Here is a 22,367-nt window from a genome sequence, read left to right as displayed (position 1 = left end):
TCTATATAAAATGATATTTATAATGATTATGTCTGGGTTACAGAATTATGGGGTTTCTTTTCTTTCTTTATTGTTTTCTTTACTGTTTTCATATATACTCTGAATTTGTTACAAGAAATACCTTTTTTTTTTTTGAGACAGAGCCTAACTGTTGCCCAGGCTGGAGTGCAGTGACGCAATCTCAGCTCACTGCAACCTCTGCCTCCCAGGCTCAAGTGACTCTCCTGCCTCAGCCTCCCAAGTAGCTGGGACTATAGGTGCATGCCACCACACCCAGCTAATTTTTGTATTTTTAGTATAGACGGGGTTTCACCATGTTGGCCATGCTGGTCTTGAACTCCTGACCTCAAGTGATCCGCCTGCCTCGGCCTCCCAAAGTGTTGGGATTACAGGCATGAGCCACCACACCCAGCAATAAGAAGTATCTTTGGCCACCCCACAAAAAGATTGTTTTGTGAAGAAGGAAATTTAAATACATTTCAGTGGAATGTATAGTAAGCTAATACATCTATAATGTGCATGATTACAAGATTCTGTAAAAAAAATAGATTACACTCTCGATCCATGTGGGCAGAAATCCTGTCAAACTCAAGATATAAAGCAAATCAGCACTAAAAACTGAGGTCTCTTTAGATCTTAAAGGTAATTATGATGTTAGTTTTTCCAGTAAATGTCCCACTGAAGCCTTTCCTGAACTAAACTCATAGAGCTAGATCTTTCATTAGAAGTCCTATAAGGAACAAAATCATGTGATGTACAGGGCCAGTGCACCATTTCCTGCCTAAGATGATGGATGGCATTTTTTTTGTTTCTTGACTGCTGTGCACAAAATTTATTGGTAAATATTGTTTTAAAGCAAACTACAGGAGGAAGTTGACTCATCTCTATCATGGTGTATGCACAGCATCTTCCAAGTTTCCCCTGAACCTAGAATTAAGCATCTGTATAAACTTTTGCATTGGAGGAGATAATCAAAAGGGCATGGATTTCTTCGGTAGCTGAAGTAGTAGTGGCACAGTTAAAAGAGTATTCTAAATTTCAGATAGCCTACTTAATTAATTAGTTCACTTTTTCGAGACCAGGTCTCACTCTGTTGCTCAGGCTAGAGTGCAGTGGCACAAGCTCACTGCGGCCTTGATCTCCAGGAATCAAGTCATTCTCCCCTTCTTGAGTAACTAGGGACTACAGGAGCCTGCCACTATGCCCAGCTAATTTTTTTTTTTTTTTTTTTTTTTAAGTAGAGATGAAGTCTTGCTGTGTTGCTCAGGCTGATCTTGAACTCATGAGTTCAAATGAGCCTCCTGCCTTGGCCTCCCAAACTGCTGGGATTACAGGCATGAGCCACTGAGCTGGCCTCTAGATAGACTAATTTAGACATATGTTTACCAGCTCCTTGTAGCAGAGATCTATTTCAAGGTCAGTGCTTTGTCATTTGTTCTTTCCTGATTGGGAGCAAAGGAACACTTAAGGCCTCCTTTTCTTGGGCGAGGCTTGAGTTGGAAGAGATTTAAACCTTCCCTTCCATAGTCCCATAATACTCATTAGCCCTGTATGTTTTTTAAATAGCCATTTGACCTTTTTCAGTCATATCTAAGTGTTTTGCAAACACAGCTGCAGAACAGATGCCCTAGCTTCCTTTTGAGTTTAGGTCATTTTGCTTTTTCCTTGCCTGGACTGAGGTGGATAGGGTGAGGGGATCAACAATCCTGTGTCTTTTGTTATGGAGTGTGGCTCTTGGAGGCTAATGTTAGAAGAGACCTTTTGCAGATGAATGGTACCCACATAAATGGTTCATTTGATTTCTGTATTAATTAGGGTAACAATAGCTGCCATAACTGATAAATAATGGAATTCTAGTCACTTACCAGGCTAGTAGTTTATTTCATGTTCACTTAAAATCCAAATAGGTTTTCCCAAGCAGTTGATTATCTTACAGTGATTTAGAGACCCAGGCAGCTTCTCCCACCTTGTAGCTCCATTGTCTTCCTTCTGTGGATTCTGTGTTGCTGGCTTGGGGAAGGAGCATGGAAAATGTGCATGAGTGCTTTTCCTGTGGGTCAGGCCTAAAAATAATCTACAACTTTTCTGTTCACATTTTATTGGCTAGAACTCAGTTAAATAGTCACACTTAGCTATAAGAGAGGCTGGAAATGTAATACAGATTTGGATCCAGGAAGAAAAGAACCAGAGTTTAGTGATTACTTTGTCAGGCTGTGTCACAGTTGCCAATCCAGAGAACAACAGAAAATTGAAGAAAGAAATGAAATACTGAGAGTTGGAAGAGAAGATGATCCAGATTTTGAATTTTTTTTTTTTTTCTTGAGACGGAGTCTCACTCTGTCACCCAGGCTGGAGTGCAGTGGCTCTATCTCGGCTCACTGCAACCTTCGCCTCCCAGGTTTAAGTGATTCTTCTGCCTCAGCCTCCTGAGTAGCTGGGACTACAGGCATGTGCCACTACGCCCGGCTAATTTTTGTATTTTTAGTAGAGATGGGGTTTCACCACATTGGCCAGGCTTGTCTCGAACTCCTGACCTCGTGATCCACCTACCTCAGCCTCTGAAGGTGCTGGGATGACAGGCATGAGCCACTGTTCCCGGCCCAGATCTTGAATTCTAAGGAAGTGACACAAATGAGAGGCCTGTAGTAATTCTTGAGCTAGAGCTGAGAGTTCCAGGAGGCCTTTAATGGAATCTTCTATCCTAAGTATGGGTGTGGGAGGGACACAATTAAATCAGGCAACATTAAGTAGAAAGATATTTTTTAAATCCATTGGTAGACCACAAATACAAGCAATGATGAACTCTCTTTAATTACGCAGAATTATTTTGTTTTATGACAACAAAATTAAGCTAGAGTATTTATTTTTAACCATAGTTTTAGTTCTTAATATTAAGGTTTGTTACAGTCTATGTTATAAACTTTGAATTTGGACAGGCATAATTTAAAAATTATGTGGTCTCTATGTTAGGGGAAACCAATAATTTTAACCCAATAAAATAACTTCTAAATAGTTATTTGAAATTTGAAAATAATAACAATGACATTTATGTAATATTCCATAATTTGTACATTTCACATTTTAGTTCACACAGATATTTTATTTGAAAAGTTTTTAACTAATAGTCTTGGAACTTTAGGACACGGTTGTGTTACAAACTGTTGTTTCTATAGATGGAAGTTTATAAAAATAATTACTTTTATTATTCTGTATCTGCTTATAAATTGTTCTCTCTTATCTAAAAGTCATGTGATCAGAGAATCCAATGTGTTTCATGGTGTTTTATTTTTCCCCCTTCTCTCTAGGAGAAAAGTTGAAATTATGCACACCCATAGTCTTTTCACTCTTCTTGGAGAAAGGCTGATGTTGCATACAAACACTGTGACTGTCACCACATACAACACACTTTATGAGGTAAAAATAAAAAATGTGTGATGAAAGTTTTAAGTGTGTACAGTGGAAACCCTCTTCATCTATGCAATTGAGATGAGTAGTTGGTCTGTTAATCTAAAAGCTAAACCAGAAAATGGTTTAATGGTAAAAAATGAATATATACCTTATATTTTTATTTTATTTTAAAACATATCTGTGTATAATTTTTGCCAATCTCTTTATGTCGATTCAAGAGCTTTTCTTCTTGTATGGGTTGGCTGACTGGCTTCACACAAAGTCTTTCTTACATAAACTACATCCATTATGTAGTATATATTAGTTCTGCTTCCCCATCCCCACCCCTCTGTTTTTATCCTCCCATTCCTACTTCTCTCTTTCTGCTTCTATTAGCTATCCACTGCCAGTATTAAGCTAGAGTTGCTACTGGGATAAATTTCGGTAAGAATTATTTGTAAAAATGATACCTGGAAGCATCTTTGGATCTCATCATTTCAGTTTAGAGGTTCCTTTTTTATCACTTCCAACAAATGGAACAGTTTTGGGTTCAGTATTTTCTACAAAATGTGTATACTACCTCACAGAGTGGCCACTTTCATTTTTAAATGCTAGTAAAATGTTAGTAATGTCCCCTTACATTAACCTTAACTCTGCTTTCCTATAACTGATCTTCAGTGGTCCCAGTTCTGTTTCTCTAGCACAAGAGCTAACTGCCAGCATCCACTTTTGTATGGCTCTAAGTTAAGGATGTTTTTTTGTATTTCTAAATGGTTGAAAATAATCAAAAAAAGAATAATATATGAGTTGTAAAATTTATAGGATTTTCAAATTTCAGTGAACACAGTCACACTCATTTGTTTAGCTGTTGCCTGTAGCTGCTTTTGTGCCACAACCACAGAGTTAAAGAGTTGTAACAAGAATATTTGTTATGCTCTCCTCACCTTGCACTGTCGCTTAGCAAAATAGAAATTACAGTGATGTAATAACTCAACAATGTTTCATGTACCACTTGTATTGCCAAAACTAATTTTCTGCTTTTAAATACCAGTGCATACCCATCATGTCAAAACAAGAAAAGAAAAGTGGATTTTTCATGTCACACTTTGAAATACAGCGGAGTGTGGATTATTTTGTTATACATTTAGATGGCAAGGCCTTGCATCTGTTATACAAGGGCATTATAGTCATGCTAAGAGAAAACTTACAGGTACTACTAAACACCCATAATATTATTCCTAACTCAGAAGAGCAGTGGTCAGAAAACATTAAACAGAACATCTCATCATTGTAGATTTCTTTATAAAAATGTTTTAAAAATAAAAATGAGAGACATTGAGAAAGGCAGATGCCAAGCTTCTGAATGGAATTGTACTATAATTTTGAATTAACCTGTAATCTCAGCTACTTAGGGGGCTGAGGCAGGAGGATTGCTTGATCCCAGGAGGTCTGCTTGATCCCAGGGGTCAAGGCTGCACTGAGCTGAGATTGCGCCACTGCACTCCAGCCTAAGTGACAAAGTGAGACCCTGTCCCCTTCAAAACAAAACAAAACAAACAAACAAACAAAAAACAAAAACAAATTTACACTTATCTAATACTGTTTCTTTTCATGTAAGCCATGGAACAGATCAGGTCAATTGCAGATTTTGCACAGTCCTCAAAGAGGATAGGTTTTACATTTTTAAATGATGGGGGAAAAAGAGTATTTTGGGATGTGTTCAATTATATGAAATTCAAATTTTGGTCTCTGCAAATAAAAGTTTTTGTTTGGGTTCTTTTAAGGAAAAGTACAGAGATTTATTGCAAAGAGAGAAGTACACACTCAGGAAAGGGGAGTGTGGGTATACTTAAGAGAGAGTTGCATGCAAGGGTTTTTGGGGCTGCTACCTTTATGAGTTTCTTCTAACCAAGGGATGGATGGAATATTCATAAAGATTACTGTAAAAGGGTAGATATTTCTCAGAACTGTGATGCTGTCTAGTTTTACTCCAAATATGGGTGTTCCTAGAACGATTATGGTGCTGGTGAGTGTGTGATTTAGTATGTCAGTGAGTGTATAATGAGGTCCTAGGTGAACCTCCATCAAATCCAGTGCCATACTGGGTCCAGTTAGCCTTAGCTATCTTGGCTTTCATCCTGGCTTTTCGGAGTCTTATCAACCCCTAGTTTCTGAAGCTATTTCAACAGTTTCCTTTTGCTAGTCATGCGAAACTGCTGCCTGGAGTTGCTTATTCTCCTGCAACCACCCTTATTATTCCTGTTTCATTTCCCCTTCCCCCTCAGACATTTCCATCTCTTATTCTTATGGGTTGATGAGGGAGAAGGTCGGTCTTCTTTATCTACTTCCTGCTGATTAGAGATGTTGGCCCTTCCTGGCAAGGGCATGGAAATCTTTGGCTGCCTGGCCTGAGGATTCTAAGGGTGAGTCATGAGGAGTCTCTGAATCCAAGGCAGGGACTGGAATCATTGCATGACCATCATTTTGACATGGAACTGTTGTAATGTAAAAGACACAAAATTTACAAGGAGGTTAAACAAGTAAGGACAAAGATTCATAGTAATAAGAGAGCTATTAAAGGTGGAAGGAAAGAACCATGTCACAGTTGGTAGGTATCCTTTGATGGAGTCCCAGATGGTTTGAGCAGTGGGATTATGTTGAAATTATGTAGCCAGGTAGCCTGTTAGTAAATCTTTTGAACTTTCAGTTCAACTAATCCTGAATTGTTAATATAAGAACAACAGGTGTGGTTTATTACTGTGCAAACCCCTCTTTGTTCAGCCAGAACATAAAGCCTCTTGTTGTTTCCTTGACCATTCAAGCAGTTCATGCTTTGGCCCTGTTAGAGCTTCATACAGTACCTTAGCAATGAGCCCAAATCCTGGGATCAAAATCTTGCAAATTCCTGTCATACCCAGGAAAGTTTTGAGTTGCTTCTTCAGTTGTAGAGGCCTGACCTTTAAGATAGCTTCCTTTTGTTCGATGGACATGGTGTAGTTTCCCGGGCTTAGGATGTACCCCAGATATTTTACTTCCAGTTTAGAAGTCTGGGCCTTGGGTGGAGAGACTGGATACCCTTTCTCCCAGGAAGTTTAGAACTTGAATAACATTCTTATCTGAGGCCTCTTTAGTGGGTCTGCATACAAGGATGTCATCCACATATTGGCGTGTGGCTTCCCTTTCTGGCTGTAGTTCCCTTAATTCTCATGCCAAGGCATTTCTGAACAAGTGATGGCTATCCCTAAAGCCCCAAGGCAGTACAACCCAGGTATACTGCCAGGAAATACTATTTTCAGGATTAGTTCACTCAAAAGCAAACAAATAGTGACAGTCAAGGCATAAAGGGATACAAGAGAAAGCATCCTTAAGATCTAATATCATTAACCAATTGGTGTCTTCTGATATTTGGGTAAATATGGTAGAAGGATTTGGCGCTTTAGGATGTAAGGGAATTACAGCCTCATTAATGGTTCATAAGCCTTGAACTAGACAATATTCTTGTTTTTGGACAGGGAGGACAGGACTATTACAAAGAGACTGACATGGAACTAGGAGGCCATGTTTTAAAAACTTCTTAATTACAGGTTAGAGTCCTCACCTGGCTTCTTGTTTGAGGAGATATTGATGCTTATGTGGGAAATTATTTTTGTCTTTTAAAGAGATGATCACTAGCTGACCATGTATTACTTTGCCAGGAGTTTCTTGGTCTCATACTTGTGGTTCCATTTCCAGATCTTACTTTGGAAGGAATCTTCTGTTTGTCTGATACTGGTATCGAAAAAACAAGCATTGCCAATACTTGAAAGAAATGTTTCCCAGGGCCTGATAAACGTAAAGTGACTCCAACTGTGGCCAGGAAATCCCATTCCAATAAAGAAATGGGACATAGAGTTTTGTAGCCTGCAGCTCAGGGGTAAGGTAAAGTGTTTTGATTTTGGAATGTCATCAACATCCATGACAATGCAGTTATTGGAAGATAAGGTCCAAGAGTGGCCTTTAGGACACAGTAACTTGCCCCTGTATCAGTTAAGGAATTAATATTCTTTCCTGCCATGTCGAGTCACCCAAAGCTCCTTAGTTGTGATGACCATGCTTTTGTGGGAGCCGCCAGGAACCTTGGGTCCCTTCAGTCCTCAGTTATAACCATTATGGCATCAAGTTTCCTTCTCTCTCCCTGGAGCTGAGGGCATTCCCTTTTCCAATGGCCCTCCTGCTTGTAGTGAGGACAGGGTCTGGTTGGGCTCCCTTGGCTGGGACAGTTATTGCCCCTGTGTCACAGCTCCCCACACTTGAAGCAGCAACCATTACCTTTAAGTTTTCTGGTAGGTCTGCTTGGTCCATGGGTGAAGCGTCCCTCTGGGTGACCCTGAGGTTGCAGGATACTGCTTATAGTGACTTCTATCATTTGGGCCTGCTGCTATCTCATTGTTTGCCATGCTAGGTCCTTTCAGCATATTCAGCCCTATCCCTATTATTGAATAACACGAAAGCCACATCAAGCATTTGATTAATAGGCATTTGGGATCCCAAAGCCAATTTCTGTGGTTTTCTTCTGATGTCAGGTGCTGACTGGCTAATAAAGTGTGTCCCGAGTAACGTTCGGCAAGCATCAGCATTAGGGTCAATGTTAGTATATTTTCTTAGGGCCTCCACAAGGCATCTCTGGAACAAAGCTGGGTTTTCATCCTTTCTTTATTTCCCTTATTTTGTCATAGTCCACAGGCTTGGTGTTACATTTTTTCATTCCCTTCACTAAACAAGTCACCATGTGATTTCTTTTTCTTAGATCAACTCAGCCCTGTTGATAGTTCCAGTTAGGGTCATTGTTAGGCACAGATGTGGCCCCCATACTCTATTCTTCAGAGTCCCCAGATGACAGATTGTTAGCATAAGCCTGGGCCTCTGCCCAAATATGCTGCTTTTCTTCAGGGGTGCAACACATGGACAAGATGATATGAATATCTCCCCAAGTTAACTCAAATGAGAGTGAGAAAGCCCAGAATTCCTTCATGAATTTAGTTGACAATCAAAGGTACATGCACCTGATGAATGATCCCAGCATCCCCATTGGCAACCTCCCTAAGTGGACATAAATTAGAATGGTCCCTTAGGAGGGTAGGAAACACCACTGCAGGTGACCCCAGCAGGGCTCAGTTCCCTTGGTAGGGAAGGTTATATAGGATGTTAAGGAGGCAGACTAGCAGGAGTCTGGGTGCTGGAGACAGTGGAAGTAGGAGAAGACTGAGGAGTTAAAGGTGGAGCTGGGTAAGAGGGAGAAGTTGTGGGTGCCAGACTGTGTCTGCATTAGGAGGTGAGGGAAGGCTCTGGATTAGTTATTTGATATTTCCTAATTCCAACTAATTAGTTGTTTGATATTTTCCAAAAGGGGATCATTTAGGATATCTGGTTCCCCATTTGGTTGCCTTAAAGGAAAGGGTATGAGTATAACAGAGGCGGGAATTCCTGCAAAGCTCAGGGTTTTGATAAAGAGCTATGAAGGCCTGTACATACAATATTTGAGTCCATTTCTTCTGATGTTCACAAAAAACGATCTAATTACAAGATAGTGTTAAAATTTAGGGTCCTGTTCTTTGGCTGTTGCACCCCATTCTCTGAAAGAGAGTTACCCTTGGCTTTGACTTGTTGTTGGGACAACCGACTGTCATGATTCTAAAATGAGGCTGATGATGCTCCAGGCTGGCTCATCATAAAGATAACACTGGTGGGCTGGGTGAGGTTTCCAAATGCTGGTGGGACCTTGACCCCAGCTGGTGTTCAGGCTCTTAATAATAGGAGTTCAAGGATGAGTCACAAAATAGTGATAGCATGGAGATTTCTTGCAAAGAGAAAAGTACAAACTCAAGAAAGGGGAGTGTGGGTGTACTCAAGAGAAAGAGTTCATGCAAGGGGGTTTAGGGCTGCTTCCTTTATGCACAAATAAAGTTTTATAGAACATAACTCATTAAGTAAAGTCCATTGGTCAGTTGACACTACAGAGTTGAGTAGTTGTAATGGAGATTATATGATCCATAAATCTTAAAATACTATCTGATCTTATCTATAAAAAGTTTGCTGACCACTGCTCTACAGCAGCACAGAGAAATTTAACTCCCTTCTGTTGTTCTTTTTATTACAAGCTGTATTCTAGTCTTCTGTCAGAATTAATATCATCATTGCAAAAATTTGGAAAATGTAGAAAAGCACCAAAATAAAATTTAGCAAATACTGTGTGATTAATACTTAAGAATATATATATATATTTCTCAACTCATACACATATGCACACAGAACTTTTATAAAATGTTATCCTAAATATAGTTTTCTTGTCCAGCTTTTTGTACTTACAATTACAAATACATTTATCACAAAATATTTATCTATAGCTGGGAAGGCAAACTTTTCTGGTAAAGGGACAGATAGTAATATTTCAGGCTTTGTGGGCTATACAGTATCTGTCACAACTACTCAAATCTGTTGTAGCTCAGAAGCAGCCATAGACAGTATGAACCAGACAGGCTGTGTACCAGTAAAATTGTATTACAGAAACAGGTGGCAGGCTAGATTTGGTCCACAGGCCATAGTTTTCTGACCCCTGCTCTATAATATTACTTTTAACTACTTAATTTTTTCTCTATTTTATGTTCTCATCAGTAAATTTAAGAGTGGCTGCTCTTTAGATTAGTGAAGAAATCTACTGACTACTCTGAATTGTTTGTTTGTTTGTTTCTGAGCTTAATATTCCCACTTTGTGTCAATCATTCCACAAATCACAAGATTAGTAGACCATGCCTTTCTGAACAATGCCTTTTTGAATTATAGTAGTGTTTTAGTATTGTTTCAGTATTTGGCATACAGAACTGAATAAGTACTAACATAATGGCCTTTCCCTATGCAGAGTATAATGAGGTCATTTTCTTTCTTTATTCTGATATTGTATTTCCCTTGTCATAGTAAATATTTTTTATTGGGCACTTCTTATGACAAACATGGTAAATTCTTTATGTACATTGTTTCAGATCTTATAACTACCCTATGATAATGGTATTTTTATTGCTTGTTAAAACAGACAAACTAAGACTCACAGGTTAAATAATTTGCTGTATGTCATGCCACTAATAAATAATCATAAAATAGGTAGGTTCCATGATATATATGCATAATGCAAAAATGTCAGAATCTCTCCTCAGTTGACAGCATTAAAGTCCTCCTCTGAATCAAAACCTGCTCCAATATCAGATTAGGCTTCTGAAGGCTAGTGCCTCATATTGATGAACATGTGTTTATGTTTTGATTTTTTGGACCTACTAATTGGTTTGGTCAATGATGCCTATGTAAGTTTTTAATCATTGTTTTACATGTGAATTTTTGAGCATCTGCTTATTTTGACCTCTTATCCATAATAGTCTGAGTAGTCAGTGAAACTTTATATTGACTGTAGCATAATAACATAATATGTTGAATTTGAAAAACCATTGTGTAGTACTAACCTTTAAATAAGAAAATTTCATATACATGTATACACACATATATGTATTTTTATTAGTCTTCCTGAAAAGTGACTCAACACAAGTACAGCAGCATTTTTACCCACCACCTATACTCCTGTGTATTCCTGGTATCCAGATTTTGGTCTCTAGTGATATTCTACACAAAACAAAGCCAGCTAATTGCTGGTCCTGTGTCTTAGATGAGGAAAACTCAAGATAAGTTTGAATTCTCTGATACTGGATGTGGGATGAGGCAGAGCTCCTGAAATGATGAAGGAACCAACTTACAGGCCTCTGACCAATTTTAGTAATAATACTTGTTTTTAAAATAGAATAATGTTTATGGTTACTTTAAATAATTTTTTCAAGGACTTTGAGTTTATAATGAACCCATATTCTAAAAAGAAAAGCTAATGTAAGTGTACAAAATGCCAAAAGGGAGAGATGATAAATGATTGGTCATTATTGTTAATCCTACAAAATAGCAGAAAGAATCTTCAACATAAGCTTTACTACTACTGCCAAATCAAATTTTATTATCAGAATTACAGGACAGCAGATTACTGTTTCTGGATCACCAGAGTTTAAACATTACATCTTTTGCTGGGTCGCATCTAGTTGCAAAAAGATTAACTTGTGTGATGGGTATCAATTTAATTTTTGTTAACTTAGTAGAGGAAATTTAACTGAAAAAGGAAATCGCTTCTAGACTTGCTGCTTAGGTTTAATTCATCTTGTTAGCATCAACAAGGTTTTGTACTCTTAGCAAGAATTAGTTGTTTGATAATCCAGAGTTTGAAACATTTTTTTAATCTTCATTTTCTTTTTTCAGTTTGGGGAAATCACCTTAATCTCAGCAATGCATCAGAATAAATATTACTACAACTCTACAAATGTGTAAAATTAAGTGCAGAAATAATAAAGAACCAATTTATGGTGTTGATAATGATAGTGTAGAGTAGAGTACCGTAGAGTAGAGTACCGTAGAGTAGAGTAGAGTAGAGTAGAGTAGAGTAGAGTAGAGTAGAGTAGAGAGTAGAGTAGAGTAGAGTAGAGTAGAGTAGAGTAGAGTAGAGTAGAATAGAGTAGAATAGAATAGAATAGAATAGAATAGAATAGAATAGAATAGAATAGAATAGAATAGAATAGAATAGAATAGGAGGCCAGGCACAGTGACTCATGCATGTAATCCCAGCACTTTGGGAGGCTGAGGTGGGTGGATCACTTCAGGTCAGGAGTTTAAGACCAGCCTGGCCAACATGGTGAAACCCAGTCTCTACTAAAAATACAAAAAATTTAGCTAAGTGTGCTGCTGTGCACCTGTAATTCCAGTTACTCGGGAAGCTGAAGCAGAGTAGCTTGAACCTGGGAGGCGGAGGTTGCAGTGAGCTGAGATTGTTCTACTGCACTCCAGCCTGGTCGACAAAGCAAGACTCTTGCTCTAAAAAAATAAATAAATAAATAAATTTGTTAACAAATGTTTTTTGAAGTCTTACTAGGATAAAGACTATGTTATAGTGACCTTTGAAACTTTTAAGTTTGATAAGATGCTTGTAATACAATAAACAATAAATTTGAAGTCACAGGCCGGGCGCGGTGTCTCACGCCTATAATCCCAACACTTTGGGAGGCCGAGGTGGGCGGATCACGTGAGGTTCGGAGTTCGAGACCAGCCTGACCAACATAGAGAAACCCCATCACTACTAAATATACAAAATTAGCCAGGCATGGTGGCGCATGCCTGTAATTGCAGCTACTCAGGAGGCAGAGGCAGGAGAATCACTTGAACCCGGGAGGCGGAGGTTGCAGTGAGCCGAGATTATGCCATTGCACTCCAGCCTGAGCAAGAAGAGCGAAACTCTGTCTCAAAAAAAAAAAAAATTAAGGCACAAAATCAGATTTTTAGCAGGACATGTCAGACAACATTGTATAAGTTGTGAAGATTTAAAAATCTATCTTGATTATTTTGAAAACCAAAAAAATGAATAAATTATGTCTATACTTTTCTGAAGTGAATTTATTCTGTAGGATATATACTAAAAAGTGAGTTAATTTTAATGGACCTCTTTTTGAAATTGCTCAAAGCTATTTTATATACATATTATTTATATATTGTAATTATAAAACGTGTTTTAAATTCTATTTGTATCTTTAGTTTTGCTTTGTTACTCCATCTCTAAATTATGAGTAATTATGTTTTCCTTTTGTTAATGATTTGTAGTACTCTCTAATACACTTAAGAATTGTTTGATTTTAGAATATGTTTTCTGCAGGCAAAACCAATAGATTTTTATGTTTAATACACTTGTAAATCTTAACAGTCATATCTGTTTCATTATTTCATTGTGATGTTGTTTTTGCTTTATGGGTTCTCTTTGCATACTCTTCCCTTAATTTAGTTAAACATGTAATGGTGACACAAGGAGCCAAGTGTAAGATCTTATAACCTAAATGAGAGCTTTGTTCCTTATAGTAATAACCAATTTAAAGGAAAACATATTTTTTAAATTAACTGTTTCTATAAGGATATAACAATTTATGAATGCAATCATTTTACAAGTTAGTCAACTTTAAAACTAGCCGGGCGCGGTGGCTCACGCCTGTAATCCCAGCACTTTGGGAGGCCGAGGCGGGCGGATCACGAGGTCAGGAGATGGAGACCATCCTGGCTAACGTGGTGAAACCCCGTCTCTACTAAAAATACAAAAAATTAGCCGGGCACGGTGGTGGGCGCCTGTGGTCCCAGCTACTCGGGAGGCTGAGGCAGGAGAATGGCGTGAACCCAGGAAGCAGAGCTTGCAGTGAGCCGAGATAGTGCCACTGCAGTCTGGCCTGGGTGAAAGAGCGAGACTCTATCTCAAAAAAAAAAAAAAAAACACAAAAAACTAAGTACTTAATAATCAAAGTTTCTCTCAAAATTATAGAATCTCAGAGGTGGACAGTATGTTAGATACCATCTTATTCAAACTTTCTATTCACAGAAAACAAAAAGTCACAAAGTTAGGTAGCTTGTCCAAACCTGTAAAGATTCTCTGACCCAAATACAGTGGCAGTTAGATGCAACAGCAGGGTTAATAGTTTGCCTTTGCCTTTTTTTACCATCCCATCTCCAAAAGTTAGGCCCACTAATACTACGAAATTTATGCATGATGAAGCTGGGGAGCAGGTGCATCAGAAAGATAGCTTCAGTAGCCCCTGCTTCAGCCTAAAGTTATGTAACACATGAATTGCAAAATAATTCCATTTATAAAATGAAATTTCAATATGTAATGCTGGGCTCAGGTGTATCTCTATAAATAGCATATAAAGTTACCTCCATGCTTATGATTCATTATTGTTTCCCTCCCTGTTGATTACCTGTATTATAGCCACTGGGGACATGTGGCTGTTGAACACTTAAAATGTGGCTGGTATGAATTGAGATGTGCTCTAAGTGTTAAATACACATTGGTTTTCATGTTCATATCCGGCTCTGAACCTCTGTACAATTTTGTTTTAGTGGGGGTTTGGTGTTACTATGCATATCTCTTACCAATCCAGTCAAACCTCTGGGGCCCATCTTGAGCCCTGCTCTTTCATTAAAATGGTTGGGTCTACATTCATCTCTTTTTATTTATATCTCATTATTCCCTTTCTCCCTTTTTAAACTTACATAGGTTCTTTTTTTTTTTTTTTTGAGACGGAGTCTCACTCTGTCGCCCAGGCTGGAGTGCAGTGGCGCGATCTCGGCTCACTGCAAGCTCCGCCTCCCGAGTTCACGCCATTCTTCTGCCTCAGCCTCCCGAGTAGCTGGGACTACAGGCGCCTGCCACCACGCCCGGCTAATTTTTTGTATTTTTTAGTAGAGACAGGGTTTCACCGTGTTAGCCAGGATGGTCTCGATCTCATGACCTTGTGATCCGCCCACCTCGGCCTCCCAAAGTGCTGGGATTACAGGCGTGAGCCACTGTGCCCGGCCACATAGGTTCTTAATGATAGTCTATCATGTTTTGTTACTTAATTGGGACATGCATTTATGCCTGCCTCCAGAACAGTAATTAAATAAATTGCTACTAGAAATGAAGTTGCACCTAGCAATGTATTTTCAGTCTCCAAACGTTTAGCAGAGGGAGGACACATAACCAGTTATTAATAAATACATGTTGAATTGAGTTTCTGAATATATATTTGTCATTTTAAAAACCCTTATATTTGAGTATGTTACAGTTTTCAAAGCACTTTCACATATGGAGCTTTATTTAATCTTCCTAGCAGTTTTATTAGATAGGCAAGGCAGTTATTGTTTTCATTGTTAGATGATAAAGTAGGGACTTTAAAAGACAATATAAAAACTGGTGACACTTTCGTTTCCTGTGCAATGTGATTTCCTCTCTTTTGGTTGAAAACACTTTAACTATCATGGGAGAGTAGGTCCTGGTTTCCTTTAAGCTCATCTGAAGTTATTTTGAATCCTTTATTTATAACCACAGTTTTCTTGAATCTCATCCACTGGGCTATAGGTACACACCAGGGTCTTTGGGGCAAGTTGTTTTGAAAACTCCTTATACGTATATACCAAGCAATAAGTGATTGTTCTTTAGTATATGGTTTTCAAAGAAATTTTATCTCATGCCAGCTCCATTTGATTAGGAGTGCATGTTTGGGGTCCTTTGTTTAGAAAGTTGTGAAACATTGTTTAGTTTTAACAAAGATGTGTTTAGTTTCATCAGAGGTATGAGAATGAGGGGAACGGGGGAAATTAAATGCTATATTTAATAAAGTAGGTCAGCTTTTATTTCAGGTCAATATCTTTTTAATGAACATTCCTAATATACTTATGTAAAAGTTCTGTCTTAGTCTGAGCAGAAAGGGAAGGAAAATGAAACTTGGATGTTGTGGTCCTTTTCTAATCAGAAGAGACCATCCCTCTCTCTCAATTTGCTTTTTCTATCTTCAGCTTCTACAATATAGCTATGTTCAATTGTCCTTTCAACTAACGTTGGTGGTTTTGCAGCAGTTTTTGTACTTGACTTAGGTTTAACTGTTTATTCAGAATTTGCCATGTTAAAGCTAAACAGGAAATTAAATCACAGATATATAATAATGTCTTTATTAAATATAACCTCATTGGGTTTATGTAAAAGATAAACACAAGCTCAAGCCTAAAATACAGTGAGCAGTCGTACATACATTATTGATATATAATTAGGTTAATTGTTCTTTAATTTAACCATTTACTGAGTGCTGTTGTGTGTCAGGCATTAGTGCTGATTACTAGGAATATAACAGTGAAGATTATGTTCAAAATTCAGCTCCCACATTTTAGTGGGAAAGTTAGTAAACGTTTTAGAATTTTCTCTTTCCTTTATTTGGTCAACTGTTTTTTTGTATTTGAAAGAAATAATTAAAAAAACTCATTAGTAAATGACAACGAGCCACATTGTTAGGAAGAACTTTCCCTTGTCACACTTACTGAAGTAGGGGCCAGATGTGGTGGCTCATGCGTTTAATCCCAGCACTTTGAGAAGCTGAAGCAGGAGGATCTCAGAAGCCCAGGAATTCAACACAAGCCTGGGCGACAAAGTGAGACCCCATCTTTACCAAAAAATGAGAAAAATAATTAGCTGAGTGTGGTGGCATGAACCTGTAGTGCCAGCTATTTGGGAGACTTAGGCAGGAGAATCGCTTGAGTCCAGGAGTTGGAGGCTGCAGTGAGCCATGGTTGTGCCGCTGCAGTCCAGCCTGGGGGTACCATAGTGAGATTCTGTCTCTAAAAAAAAAAAAAAAAAAAAGTGGTTCATAAATAATTTTATGAACACTGAAAAGGCATTTCAAACAATAAATTCATTAATTTCCTAATCTTCTATAGATACTGGTTCTGGTTTTGTATGTATAAATAATAAATAAAACTTGGTGAATACAGAGTTAAAGAGTTTAGAAGTATGTGGAATTCATTAAAAAGTCTCTTTAGGGCTGGGCACGGTGGCTTACACCTGTAACTCCAGCACTTTGGGAGGCTGAGGTGGTTGGATCATTTGAGGTCAGGAGTTCGAGACCAGCCTGATCAATATGGTGAAACCCTGTCTCTACTAAAAATACAAAAAATTAGCCAGGTGTGGTGGCACATGCCTGTAATCTCAGATATTTGGGAGACTGAGGGAAGAGAATCACTTGAACCCATGAGATGGAGGTTGAAGTGAGCCAAGATTGCACCATTGCACTCCAACCTGGGCAACAAGAGTGAAACTCCGTCTTGAAAGAAAGAAAGAAAAAAGTCCCTTTAGAAGAGATGTTTCTTTTGGTTTGGACTGCATTGACATTTCTTTTGCAGGTTCATTGTATATCTGTATTTTGCAATTATGATTTAAATTGTTTTCTAAATGAAGTTCAAATTCTTCATCTTTCAGATCTTGACAGAACAAGTATGTACTCAGGTCGTACACAAACCACATCCAGAGCCAGATTCTACAGTGAAAATTCAGAATCCAAGTGAGCAAATGGCAGTTCTTTATTGTATTGTGGTAGGCGCATGGCAACATAGGAGACTAAATCAAAACTTTTCCTAACCCCTTAAATCATTATGGTGTTTACCTAGTTCATGACAGTTTTAACTCACCTTTTATAGTGTTAAGTATTTATTTGAAAGTCAGTAATACTTTTTGAGTTGAACATAGGATATGGTTACAAATCTTCAAGATTTTTCTTTACAGTGATTCTTAAAGTGGTGGCAACTTTGTTAAAAAACTCTACACCAAGTGCAGAGCTGATGGAAGTTCGTCGTTTATTTTTATCTGATATGATAAAACTTTTCAGTAACAGCCGTGAAAATAGAAGGTAAGCAGTTTGGATACTATAACAACACTTTATTCCATAATTAATATTTTCTCTCTTTTAGATTTTCAGTTCATTTCAAATCTTTTCCATATTGCTAAATACTTTTAATCATCAGAAAAGGCATTTTATGTTTCTTTGACATAATCTGAATTCAGTATACTTCTATTTATTTTTATATTATTTTTATTTTGTTACATGGATATTATCTTTTAATTGTATATATGAATATACATATAAACAAACTCTTATTTAGAATGTAATATCCCTTTTAGTGGTACCCGTGTATCACCAATAGAACTTTCAGTTGTAATTGTATTGGATTTCCCCATTTTTGTCTATGCTTTCCACCCCATTTTTCTTATGGCTGATTGTTGTGCATTTTTAAGCTAGTTAGCTAGAACATGGGATAGAGTCTGAGGCCATGAACTCTGGGGTAGTCATTGCCTGAGTCTATAATTTAACAAATATTGATTGAGTGCCTGTTGTGTTCAGTGTGAGACCTTGTGCTACACAAGATAGTCTTAGTACACAGTCTCAGCACATTCCAGCGGGAAACAAAACCGTAAAGCAATGATTAATGTATAATGTGTTAAGTACATTATGAGTGCTAAAGGTGGTGAGAAAGTAGAGAAGCAATAAGTAAATTTGACTGTGAAAGTTAGGAAAGTGATTTTGAATGATAATTAGGATTTTTCCTGGTAGAGAAATAAGAGAAAGTCATTCCAAGTATAGAATATATAATGTGCAGCATGACGGTACACCTTGCTTTACTGAGGTCAGATTATATTTTCACTGTTTTATTTATCAAAGTTTCAAAATAATAAATTCAAACTTAATTTGGATACTTTTAATGAGATCAAATTTTTTTCTCCCTAGATGCTTATTGCAGTGTTCAGTGTGGCAGGATTGGATGTTTTCTCTTGGCTATATCAATCCTAAAAATTCTGAGGAACAGAAGATTACTGAAATGGTCTACAATATCTTCCGGATTCTTTTGTATCATGCAATAAAATATGAATGGGGAGGCTGGAGAGTCTGGGTGGATACCCTCTCAATAGCCCATTCCAAGGTAACACGGGATTTAACATTTTAATATCATCAGAGTTATTGCGGTGGATTAAATGGCTACAAATATGCATCTGGTGCCATCTTGTGGGCATCTTAGATTTTGACAGATTCCTGTATCTCAGTTTTGTATTTTTTCCCTCACTGTTAATAGACTGTTAGAACTTGAAAGTGGCTTATAGATGAATTAATTCAAACCCCAAATTTATAAATCAGGGGTTTTATACCCAAAGCTGACCTACATCTGTTTTATAGCAAATCTGGGAACTTTAATCTGAGCCACTTGCTCTTTCAACTGGTTCTTGGAAAAATATTTCATGAAATAGTCTCTGAAATATACTTTTAAAGAAGTCATATTTTTTCATTTCCAAGTGAATCATAAATACAGTGTTTAAGTTTAGTGGTATTTTAATTGCATTATCTTTTCTTTATTTTTAATCTTAAAAATCTGTATGTCTATTTTAAGTATTATCTGATCTTTGGTAAAATGAAATAGTGAATTAAACTGTACAAGTATATACACATTAGATTCTGGAAATTCAGAGTTACGGGTTTCTCATCATGAAGTGTTATAGAAGAAGCATGGGTGTCAGAAGTATGGCTTTTAATTTATTCTGTGCCTTAATTGAGTTTTGTGATTTTAGGAGACTCATTAAGTCTTCTTGAACATGAGTTAGAAAAAAATGTTTAAAAGGATAGATAGTAAATATTATAGGCTGTGTGGGCTATATAGCCTCTGATGCAGCTACTCAACTCTGCCGTTCAGTGTGAAAGACAATACATAATGTAAATGAATGATCATGGCTTTGTTTGAATAAACCTTTATTCACCCAAAGAGATGGTAAGCAGTTTTGTCCCATGGGCCTTATGTTACCAACCCCCACTTTTGAGACTTGCTTTCTTCTTCTGTAAAATTAAGGGGATTTTTGTATTATGAGATATTCTTTAAAGGATGGTCCCCTCAATCTAAAATTCAGTTAACTTATTTAAATATACATTAATAGCACCCATGTCTGTAAGAGAAAGACTATGAACTTTAAAAAATATTAGAAAAGCTTTTGTTTCTATTATAAATTTACATTTTGTGAAGTATTGACACCTCAGATTTATCATTGCTTTAACAAATTTGAAAATAGCAAAGAAAAAGACATTGCAGGTCTTTGTGCAAAAAAAGTATTCTGATTATTAATAAAGAAGCCTAAGTAAAGTAACAAATTCAAAGCAGCTTATATAAGGATAAAACTGTGATGTTTTAATAGCTTATAAATTTATATATTTAATGATATGTGTGAATTTTTTAACATCAGTTGTTGGGAAAGGTGCACATATGAGCAATAGATGGTGAAAACTGACATAGTAATAGTACTTTGGATATTGTATATTATTAACTGCTTATTCTCTGTTTAAGCTTACATAAATGTGTGGAAGTTAACTGGCATATTAGGTTTGGGTAACATTGAAATACTTAGCCTAAAAGAAAATAGCTTTTAATATTGCTGAGTTATCGGTGTGATTTTGGCAATCCTTATAATAAATCATATATAGCTGTATTTGTTGATTATTTCCAGTTCCTTAATGAAACTAAGCACTTACTTTAGGACTAACAAGTGCCAGCTTTGAAGTCTTAAACTTTCTGGCATTATTTTTTTCTATTTCCACAATTTAATTTGTATTATTTAGTTTTTTCTTTTTGATATGTACAAAATGCCTTAATGTTTTCTTTACTTATTTCTAAGGTCACTTATGAAGCTCATAAGGAATACCTAGCCAAAATGTATGAGGAATATCAAAGACAAGAGGAGGAAAACATTAAAAAGGGAAAGAAAGGGAATGTGAGCACCATCTCTGGTCTTTCATCACAGACAACAGGAGCAAAAGGTGGAATGGAAATTCGAGAGATAGAAGATCTTTCACAAAGCCAGAGCCCAGAAAGTGAGACCGATTACCCTGTCAGCACAGATACTCGAGACTTACTCATGTCAACAAAAGTGTCAGATGATATTCTTGGAAATTCAGATAGACCAGGAAGTGGTGTACATGTGGAAGTACATGATCTTTTAGTAGATATAAAAGCAGAGAAAGTGGAAGCAACAGAAGTAAAGCTTGATGATATGGATTTATCACCGGAGACTTTAGTAGGTGGAGAGAATGGTGCCCTTGTGGAGGTTGAATCTCTGTTGGATAATGTATATAGTGCTGCTGTTGAGAAACTCCAGAACAATGTACATGGAAGTGTTGGTATCATTAAAAAAAATGAAGAAAAGGATAATGGTCCATTGATAACATTAGCAGATGAGAAAGAAGACCTTCCCAATAGTAGTACATCATTTCTCTTTGATAAAATACCCAAACAGGAGGAAAAACTACTTCCTGAACTTTCTAGCAATCACATTATTCCAAATATTCAGGACACACAAGTACATCTTGGTGTTAGTGATGATCTTGGATTGCTTGCTCACATGACCGGTAGTGTAGACTTAACTTGTACATCCAGTATAATAGAAGAAAAAGAGTTCAAAATCCATACAACTTCAGATGGAATGAGCAGTATTTCTGAAAGAGACTTAGCGTCATCAACTAAGGGGCTGGAGTATGCTGAAATGACTGCTACAACTCTGGAAACTGAGTCTTCTAGTAGCAAAATTGTACCAAATATTGATGCAGGAAGTATAATTTCAGATACTGAAAGGTCTGACGATGGCAAGGAATCAGGAAAAGAAATCCGAAAAATCCAAACAACTACTACGACACAAGTAAGCTACCTTATATGAGTTCTAGAAATAAATAAAAATGCATTGAATAGATAGAGTTGTTAGCACCAAAGCGGAGTAATTTCTTATCAGTTACTTCATGTTTATATTGAATTATAGTATAATAGTAATTTATGGAACTAAATAGTGTGGTATAATTTCATGTATATAAGAAATTAAAAATATCTCAATTATATTTCCAACTCTGCCACATTCTTCTGTGTAACTTTGCTCAACCTCTCTGGGCCTAAGTTTCCTTATCGAGTAAAAGAGGTTGTACTAAAGGATGACCTTTAAGGTCTCTGCCAGTTCTAACATTTTATAACTCTGTGACTACATTTACACATTTTGTACTCCAGATCTTCATTCTGGATACTTGATTAATTTTAACCTTTTAAGCTTCAGGCCCAACCCTGTTCTGTGGATTATAGAAAAGAGGACTTGGAGCCCAGATTGAACTGATAAATGAAGGGGAAGGGAAAAGGGAACTGTTATTTATCCAGTGCCTACTATGTTCCGGGCACTGTGCTATATGTTTTCAGATTTAATCCTCACAACAACCCTGTGAGGTAGGTAATATGGCTGAGAAAAGTTAGAATTATTAGCAGTGAGAATTTTCTGTTCAACCACATGAATAGAAATTTGTTATAAGACAATTAAAGAGTCTTAGGTCTGGTTGTTAGGAAATGTTAGTCCTTCAGTTTTGACCTCACTGGAATAAAGCTAAAAACAGATGATGTTTTCTGATACGGATTTTAATTTTTGAGCTCTGAGTTATGACTATTTCTTTATTTTCTAGGATAAATAATACCTTATGGTTAAGAGTTTAAGAAATAAGAACACATTTACCGTTAATGACTTGGGT

The 22,367-nt window shown here is 37.0% G+C and overlaps 1 protein-coding gene across 4 annotated transcripts in view; it reads left to right on the top strand.

Moving 5' to 3' along the window:
• NBEA (neurobeachin) overlaps positions 1–22,367 on the top strand; it is a 736,578-nt gene that overhangs the window by 216,726 nt on the left and 497,485 nt on the right. For all 4 annotated transcript variants that reach the window (XM_058437671.1, XM_058437670.1, XM_032150485.2 and 1 more), the window contains 5 exons: positions 3,306–3,414; positions 17,261–17,342; positions 17,564–17,687; positions 18,564–18,756; positions 20,489–21,505. In XM_058437671.1, coding sequence (XP_058293654.1) covers positions 3,306–3,414; positions 17,261–17,342; positions 17,564–17,687; positions 18,564–18,756; positions 20,489–21,505 — 1,525 coding nt within the window. The remainder of the gene's footprint in view (positions 1–3,305; positions 3,415–17,260; positions 17,343–17,563; positions 17,688–18,563; positions 18,757–20,488; positions 21,506–22,367) is intronic.

This window comes from Hylobates moloch, unplaced genomic scaffold, assembly GCF_009828535.3.
Source record: "Hylobates moloch isolate HMO894 unplaced genomic scaffold, HMol_V3 SCAFFOLD_4, whole genome shotgun sequence".
Lineage (NCBI taxonomy): Eukaryota > Metazoa > Chordata > Mammalia > Primates > Hylobatidae > Hylobates > Hylobates moloch.
Note: the sequence above shows the minus strand (reverse complement) of the source record. Positions and strands in the feature narration are given on the sequence as shown.